General features: G+C 37.3%; 1 protein-coding gene across 2 annotated transcripts in view; it reads left to right on the top strand.

Annotated features, from left to right (window-relative positions):
• The window catches only part of dscam (Down syndrome cell adhesion molecule), a 138,325-nt gene that overhangs the window by 109,270 nt on the left and 20,382 nt on the right, over positions 1 to 8,673 (top strand). For both annotated transcript variants that reach the window (XM_015371839.1, XM_015371840.1), the window contains exons 13-19: positions 409 to 505; positions 643 to 771; positions 2,015 to 2,182; positions 2,597 to 2,667; positions 4,780 to 5,023; positions 5,638 to 5,784; positions 7,474 to 7,629. In XM_015371839.1, the coding sequence (XP_015227325.1) occupies positions 409 to 505; positions 643 to 771; positions 2,015 to 2,182; positions 2,597 to 2,667; positions 4,780 to 5,023; positions 5,638 to 5,784; positions 7,474 to 7,629 (1,012 nt within the window). The remainder of the gene's footprint in view (positions 1 to 408; positions 506 to 642; positions 772 to 2,014; positions 2,183 to 2,596; positions 2,668 to 4,779; positions 5,024 to 5,637; positions 5,785 to 7,473; positions 7,630 to 8,673) is intronic.

Raw genomic sequence — 8,673 nt, 5'->3', positions numbered from 1 at the left:
CAAAAAGCAGCTGTAAAAGGCGGCCCCATCCGGGAAACACACAGCCAGACCAGCCAAACACTGCAGAGTAGGTAAATAGAGATAGGATGAAGCAGAATGATGAAAAATGGGTCCCTATGTCCTCCAGCAGTCTAAGTCTATAGCAGCAAAACCATAGAGATATCTGAGGATGACCTGAGCCACTCTAACTATAAGCTTTAGTTTTAGTTTTAACCCTATCCTTAAAAGTAGACAGGGTGTCTGCCTCTTCTTGTTGTGTCTGATTCAAAATATATGTTAACTACAAAGTTTTAAACACATTTAAATACAGCAATAAAACAGTTTTTTTAAAACCTGAACAATAGTTCTAACATCCCTTCTTTTACAGTACTTTCTTGAGTTAAGTGTCATTAACTTCTTGTCCACCAGATCATGCCTACAGTCCGGGAAGATTCAGGCTTCTTCTCCTGCCATGCAATCAACTCCTTTGGTGAAGACAGAGGAATCATTCAGCTCACAGTCCAAGGTAGAACTGACCCAGAGAACAGGTCCATGCAGAACTGAAACTGAATGGGTTGTTTGTTTCTCTTCATGGTTACTGTGGTTACGATAGTTGGTTCTGTGTTTAGAGAAAACCTTGTTGAACCATGTTGTGCTTTTTAGAGCCACCAGACCCACCTGAGGTGGAGATCAGAGAGGTGAAAGACAGAACCATCGCTCTGCGATGGACCATGGGTTTCGATGGCAACAGTCCAATCACAGGGTTTGACATCGAGAGCAAAAACAAATCAGGTACATGAAAGTCTGCATGTAGAAACTCTTAGCTCAGCTTTTAAAATGGCTAATCCCATATGGAAACTGGTGTCATTAAAGCAGACGAGTGGTGATTGGTCCTTAGGGTGTGAATTAGTTCTGCTTTCCCTGAGGTTCAGCGCTGCCACATGACGTAACCGTAGTAAACAGAGGTGTCAAATAACAAAGTACAATTACTTCATTATTATACTTTAATGCGGTAATTTTCTTTTAGAGAACTTTTTTTTTTCTTTTTTAGAATTAGATTTTTCAACTTTAACAACATCATGGATCAAAAATACATGTTTAGCAACAAGAAAGGAAAATATTTATTTAAAATAAAATAAAAAACAGAAACAAAGTAATAGTAGTGCTGAGTAACTGATCATATTTGAAACATAAAAAAAGAAAGGAAAAAGGTAAAGCAAAAAAAACAAAAACAAAAAAAAAACACAAATCTATAATACAAAATCAGAAAGTTGAAATATACAGTCTACTGTATGCATCTTATACATCTTTCTGGCTTCCAAAGAAGTCTGTAAATTGTTCCCATAATTTCTAGAAACTTTGTAGCTTCCTCTTTTTAGTATAAGTCAATTTTTCCACGGCCAGAGTGTTAGACAGGGTCTTGACAGACGGTGCTTCCATGAGATAACATTGCAGTATTTATTTTGAAATGAGCAAATTTTTTTAGAGAACTTTTTACTTCTACTCCTTAATTTATTTTGACAATTATCTCTACTTTCTACTCCTTACATTTTAAAAATAGACTTGTTAGTTTTGTTTCATTTAAGCTCATTTTTGCTTATTTAAAAAAATAAAAACTATCAAAATTATTTTCATCCAGACAATTAATTTCTTAGTGGTTGGATTCAGTACTGCACCTACTTTCTGTTCGGCACCAAAATGAATAGTTTTTCAAGATGATGCAAAGTTAGATTTGACACCATTACCATTAGTTATAAAACTAAAAAAATTACATTACTATCCAGAATTGTAGAAAAATGTTCTTTACTGGTTAGTGCAGTAAGCAGTATAAGGGTTTAAGCTTCTATACTTAATATTTTTCCTGAATTACTTCTACCTTTATACTTTAAGTAGTTTTAAAAACTGAACTTTTACACTTTTATTTGAGTAAAAAGCTGTAAAAAGTGTTTTTAAACGGTAGGATTTTTACTTCTACATGAGAATTAAACATTAATACCTGTGGTAGTAAGACCTCTGTGTTTTTTTTCCCGCTCAGCCTCCTGGGACACCGCTCAGAAAACCAAAGATGTGTCGCCTCAGCTGAACCAGGCCACCATCATCGACCTTCATCCCTCCTCCACGTACAACATTCGCATGTTTGCCAAGAACCTCATCGGCAAGAGCGAGGCCAGCAATGAGCTCACCATCACCACAGACGAAGCAGGTGAGCCGGAAACTACACCCTTTACTCCATAATTAATAATAAAAAAAGATCTTTCTGAGAGGGTTTTGTGACCCAGATCTTAAAGACTGGATGTGAGGATGCTTCCAACCTGGAGACATCATCCGTTTGGCTCAGTTGCATCTCTGAACACACACTGACCCTGTGCTAAAAGCAGAACTTTTTAATTAGTGGCCTCAGCAGTCAATCTCACACCACATTCAATAGGCTGAGACTCAGCATATTTTTGCAAATGATCTTTGTTTTCCTTCATCTCACCCCTGAGGCTCCTGCAGGGCCCCTTCTCCTCACCCTTAGGTTGAAGCAGCAAGCATCCCATCTGCTTCCACGCTGACTCGCAGTAAAGCCTCTTGTCTTTTCGCTCTTGTCTAAAATATGTTTATGATCCTAACTTAGCTCCTGATGGACCTCCTCAAGACGTGCAGCTGGAAGCCCTTTCATCTCAGAGCATCCGGGTCACATGGAGGGTAAGTTCTGTTCATTCTACTGCTTTAGAGTTATTCAGTCCAGACAGAACAAACTGAAGATATTCAAACTTTTCTTTGTTACACAAACAACAACATCTTACCTCTTAGATTCTTCAATGTTTAAAAAGTCCTCTGGGCATAAAATAAAGGTTCACAGATATCTTAGCAGGCTGTTTTCCTCCATTGTCTCATCATTGGAAATATTCAGCCTCTTCATGCTCACATGAACAGTTGCAAAGATTTGTTTTTTGATTTTTTTGTATCAGTTTCCTTTGATTGTGTATAATCAGTTAGTCTCTGCAATGACTTGTGAAAGCAGCATTCACTTAAAGGCAACAGCTCAACAAAAAATCCCAAAGTAGTTAGAAGTGATGCTTTGCAAAGATTTTATTTTTTTTTTTTTATGAAACCATACTTAAACCGTAATCAGGTTGATTTTCGAGCCCTAATAAATGTTTGCACAGAATTGCTGCATCATTACCTCTATCTGCTAAATATAATCACCAGGGAGACAGACTCATAATGCACCTAGTCCTATTTCTTATATGTAAGAGACAGATAAAAAAATCCCCTCATCAGCAACAAGGATGGACCCAAAAGTGGGCCGAGCATTATGGGTCATGGCGGCCCTCCATTGGACACACAGTATACCGGAAGATATATGCACACGTTGTGATGTTTCAAAAAAATAAATGATATACTGAAAGAAAGTAATGAAGGGTTAAGAAAATGGCTCCTTAGTGCTGAGTAACTGATCATATTTGATCTGTTCACATATAAAAACAGTTCGATCTGAAAAACTCACGCAAAGAGAAAAGACAATTAGTAGAAATTTATTGATACAATTACTTTGTCTTTGGCGCTCAGACCACGGCAGGATATATAGCGCTTCATTTTGATAGATATGCATGAACAGGAGGAAAGAACAGGGCTGTTTCTCCCCCAGGCCTTAAACTGGTGGAGTGGAGATAGATAAAGTTGGTCAGTCTGTAGACTGCTGGTTAGGGATACGGTCTGCGGAGCTTTATGGGGGGATCCAGTGGACTGCATGAGCTGATACTAGAGCTTCACTCAGGGTCCTGGAAGATGGAAGTCCAGTTTGGATAACACAGGTTGAGAGAACCTGTCCATGATGAAATTTCACTTAACACTGACAGAACCTTACAATACTACTTTATATTGTAATATTTTAAGGAATCATGTGTAACACTGAGTCTGCTTCTGCTGGAGGTTTATTCCTGTTTAAAGGGAGTTTTTCCTCTCAACTGTCGCTACAAGCATGCTTAGGGTGAAGGATTGCCTTCCCATCAATGAGTCGATGCAATCAACTGGTTTTCCTTAGATAGAAAACTTTGAATCAATTAGACTGGATGATCTGGTTGAACTGTAAAGTCCTTAAGATGACATGAGTTGTGAATTGGAGCTATATGAATAAACTGAAGTAAAATTGAAAAATGAAATGAAATTGTATTTGTTTATATTTTTGTCTTTAATGAGGTAATGGTATTCATAATTGCAATAAAACTACGCAGCCATCATTTTGTTTCAAAAGGTTAATCAGCCCTACTAAATGTAACTAGTTCCTACCGATGATAAACCATAAACTCTCCCAATGTTTCACTGATACTGAATCACAATATTAAGAATATTATTAATATTAAGACATGCACACAATATCAGTTTGTTGTATTCTATTGTTTAAGATGCAGACAGACTCTGTCTTCTTTTAGCAGATGCTGTACATTGCACGTTTTATTGAGATCATGTTTTCACGACAGCATAGTAGTAATTATTTCTTCCCTTTCTGGTGTTTTATAATGGGTGAAATAAGTATCTTTACTTCTTCATGATGTAGCCGTCCTTTACAGAATTTTATCAAATACACAGGGAAGGAAAAGTAGCACAAATTTTGGTTTAAATAGATCGAAGGTGATGAAATTCCAAGATGTACCAGAACTGAAGTGATCAGCAGATGCTTGTAAATATTAGCGTAGGGGCAGAACTTTTGATGGTGTTCAGCATATTTATTCATTTGAATTGAAATTAACATTTTGAAGCAGTGTGGAAGTGAAACAGTGGTTAAGTTCTTGGCTTTGAATTTTTTCCTGCCAGCCGCCTAAGAAGCACCTCCAGAACGGGGCCATCCGAGGCTACCAGGTGGGCTACAGGGAATACAGCTCCGGTGGGAATTACCAGTTCAGTGTGATCAGTGTGGAAACGACTGGGGACAACGCAGAAAGTCTGGTCCTGGACAACCTGAAGAAGTTCACCCAGTATGGAGTGGTGGTGCAGGCCAGCAACAGTGCAGGGACAGGGCCGTCGTCCACTGAGGTGGCTGCTACCACTCTGGAGGACGGTGAGAGACTTTTTCTTTTCAGCCTTGCTGAATGTGTGCCCTCATACTAAAGGTTTAGTACAATTTAATCACAATACAACAACCCTCTGTAGAAAATAAAGTTTCTAGAGAGATAGAATGTTTTCTTTCTGCCACTAGATACCTAAATTCGCCGAATAAGTCAGGATAAGTGCAATGAAAGATGTGCTTGAACCTGCTCACCAGAGCAGCAGGACTCATGTATAATATCAGTCCTGGTGCTTTATAAGAGGGCCAGGAAAATCTCCCTATATTGCTTCCAAAAACCAAAAATGAAGCAGAATATTGGTAATTTTAGATACTACAGTGAATGCTGGGGGTTTGGGTAAAACATTTTCACCTTGTACCACATAATATGAATATCATCTATCACATAAGAAGACGACACAATGCCTAATCCTGCTGTGAGAATGGTTTTATTGACCAGTTTTACACAGCTGATACGTCAGGGTTGGTAAAACAAGAAGAGCTAGAGAGCCTCAATATGTTAGCTTCTGTCGCTGCCTGGTGGGCTTTAGACGGTACTACATGTTTCTGCCTCCTGGCGATGAATATGAAGTCTGTTGTTTTCAGCCATCCTGCTTCTCCTTCCTCAGTGCCGAGTCGTCCTCCTGAGAACGTCCAGGCTGTAGCAACGTCTCCAGAGGTCATCTCGCTATCCTGGCTGACGCCTCCTAAAGATGCTCTGAATGGCAACCTGCTGGGATTCAGGGTCATCTACTGGGCCAACCTGCCTGATGGAGGTACAGTCAGACAGCAGCTGATTTACAATGGTAGAAAAAAAACACATTTAAACTGTAAATAAAAGATGTTTTTTTTATTAGTTTATTTTGAAACGGTTGGACTTTATCTGAGACGTCCTCTGCCGGCTGTCAGACAGCATGGCAATACGCTGTCACATACTGGGTTTGTGCTGGTGGGATCGGTTGTGACAGCATGATTACCTTTGGCCCCTCACTGTCACATCATGTTGGCCTGCATGAACAACAGGAAAGCTTTGGACTTGACAGCCAGAACCAGTTTGCATAGTAACAGTGAGACAACGCTCAATGTTAATGCTTTTAGCTGATGGTCTGACTAATATTAGATGCAAATGAATCTCAACATGGTGCATACTCTGTATATGTGCGACTATAAACTGTTAGTTCTTCTCATGAAAATCAGTCTTTTTAACATATTATGTACAATTTCCTACAAGAAAATAAAACTTAAAAAAAAAATGGAATATCACAATAATGTTACCTTATTACAGTAAAAATTAAAAAGGGGAAATCATATGAGCTTAATATTGATCCCGCACACACTGATATATTTCAGGAATTAGTTTAGGCTTAAAACCAATGAAAAAACAGATTCTATGTTTGGTTAAATCAAAATGTTCTCTCATATGGAGTAAATGTATTCATTGTTGTTGTAGTTTTCGTATTTTTTCCTCTTCTTTCAATTTTATTTTTAATTATTCTAATTGTTTAGACTGAGTTTTTGAATTGCGTTTAACAGATCACATTCCCTTCACTTTAAGCCCAATATAAACGCTTGCTCTGGATGCAAACAGCGACCAATAAAAATGTTGTTGCCAACCGATGCACACCAATAGAAATGCCTCTTTGCTCCACCCTGACGAAGAAAGCACGCCCCCAGAGGTGAAGAGAGTGGGATACTTAAAACAAATGCAAAAAATCTGAAAAGCAGAAAAAATATAAAAAATATTTAAAATAATACAATTTAAAAATATAAAATCTCTATAAAGAATGTATAAAAAAACTACAATTTTAGAAAAATAACTTCTTGAGAAACTAAAGGAAAAAATAATAGGCCTATCTGAAAAAACTGCAGTCACTTTTCCGATTAACATATTTATAAAAGTTTTTTTTTATTTCCCTTGTCAAAACACTTTTTTGCTTGCAACAATAATTGAACAAAATTTAGTTAATTCTATCAGAGCTATAAAAAAGGATTTTTTAATTGTTTTTTTACTGCCTATAGTTTCTATAATGGTCAACCTATCTTGGGGATGACCGCTAAATTAACAGTAGACGTTCATTAACACACTTCACAAGGAGACAAACCACCAAGGGTGACTGCTAAAGGAGCTGGTTGTTCACAAAATGATGCATATTTATAGAAAGTTGAGTGGAAGGAAAATGTGTGCTGGGAAAAAAAGTGTGTCTGCATTTTTTAAAAGGATTGAAAACTGAAGTCAGTTCAGGATTTGGAGGAAAGTCTACATAATGGACTGAGGCTTAGGTCTGTTCAGCAAAAGCTCCTATGAACGGGATACAAACTAGACCCTAACACATTCCTTAGGTCATTCATTCTTTAAAGCAGAGATTTTTCTTTTATATTTGCATTAGAATATTGATTTGGCAGGACATAAAGATTATTACTTCCTCCCTCCTTCTGTCTGCTCACTCCTCTCTCTGCCTCTTCAGAGCTCGGTGAGATCAGGAACGTCACGACCTCTAAGCCCTCGCTGGAGCTGGATGGGCTGGAGAAATACACCAACTACAGCATCCAGGTGTTGGCCTTTACCAGAGCTGGAGATGGTGTTCGCAGTGAGCAGATTTACACCCGCACCAAGGAGGATGGTAGGCAGATGAACACATTGCGTTTTATTTTATTTGTCTAATAGATACATTCAAGTTTTCTAAATACCCCACAGTCAATGTTAAATTAATCAACATATTTTTGTCACTCATTGTAATAAAAGAAACGTATTTATTACATAGAGGCAGGTTAATCCTTAGGGCCGAATTTACTAATATGAATAATTACAAGAACTAAATTACCTCTTTTAAATTAGAGATTTCACATGCAGTTAGTGGTCGTCATTCTGTTAGATCATCTTTAGAAAACAAGGGCAGACAAAGATGCCATAATGGAAGATTTCTTCTTTGTTTGTTTTTTTCTTTTATTTAATCAAAGACAAAATGAGATTATTTAGTTTATAAAAGGGAAAAGGGGAAAAAAACATTGCCCTAGCAGCATAATTCTCCTCCCAGAAAAACGATACTGCTTGTATCGAGTAGTTTTTTTTTTTTCTTTTTTTAACAGGGATACAAAACTAAAGAATGACACTAAAAAATAAAAATAAAGGCAAAAATTAGTTTTTTATTATGTTGTATTAAGTGCACCAAACAGGATAGTGTGGCTCCAAGACAGCAAAGTATAAATATAAATTGTAATCCTAAATAATAAAGCTTCCTGGAGGGGAAGCGAAACGTCTTCAAATCTTGGAAACCAAGTCCAGTGGATTGGTTTTGTTTGTTTTGTTTTTTTTTATGGAAAAACCTAAATAATAAAGTACCGTATTGATTTATAAATCACTGTAAAGCTGAAGCTGCAAAATTAAAACATTTAAATTGGTCTAAAGAGACCAATCAGTTTAGAATTTCTGTTCCAGCGCATATCCTAAGTGTTTAACTGTCCATTCGTTTAACACCTGCATAAACATCAAAACAGATGAAAAAACCTTGCCTAACTGTGCTAACGCTTAACTCAAATATAAACAGAGAAGGGTATAAGCAGAGCTGAAATAAATTCATGTGCCCACTTAGACGGGACAACTGTGTGTGGAACGTTTTTAAGGAAAAATCCTAGAAAAGATAACTGCTTCAGAAAGATTGGATCTT

The sequence above is a fragment of the Cyprinodon variegatus genome, unplaced genomic scaffold, assembly GCF_000732505.1.
Source record: "Cyprinodon variegatus isolate N-32 unplaced genomic scaffold, C_variegatus-1.0 Scaffold65, whole genome shotgun sequence".
Classification (NCBI taxonomy): domain Eukaryota; kingdom Metazoa; phylum Chordata; class Actinopteri; order Cyprinodontiformes; family Cyprinodontidae; genus Cyprinodon; species Cyprinodon variegatus.
Note: the sequence above shows the minus strand (reverse complement) of the source record. Positions and strands in the feature narration are given on the sequence as shown.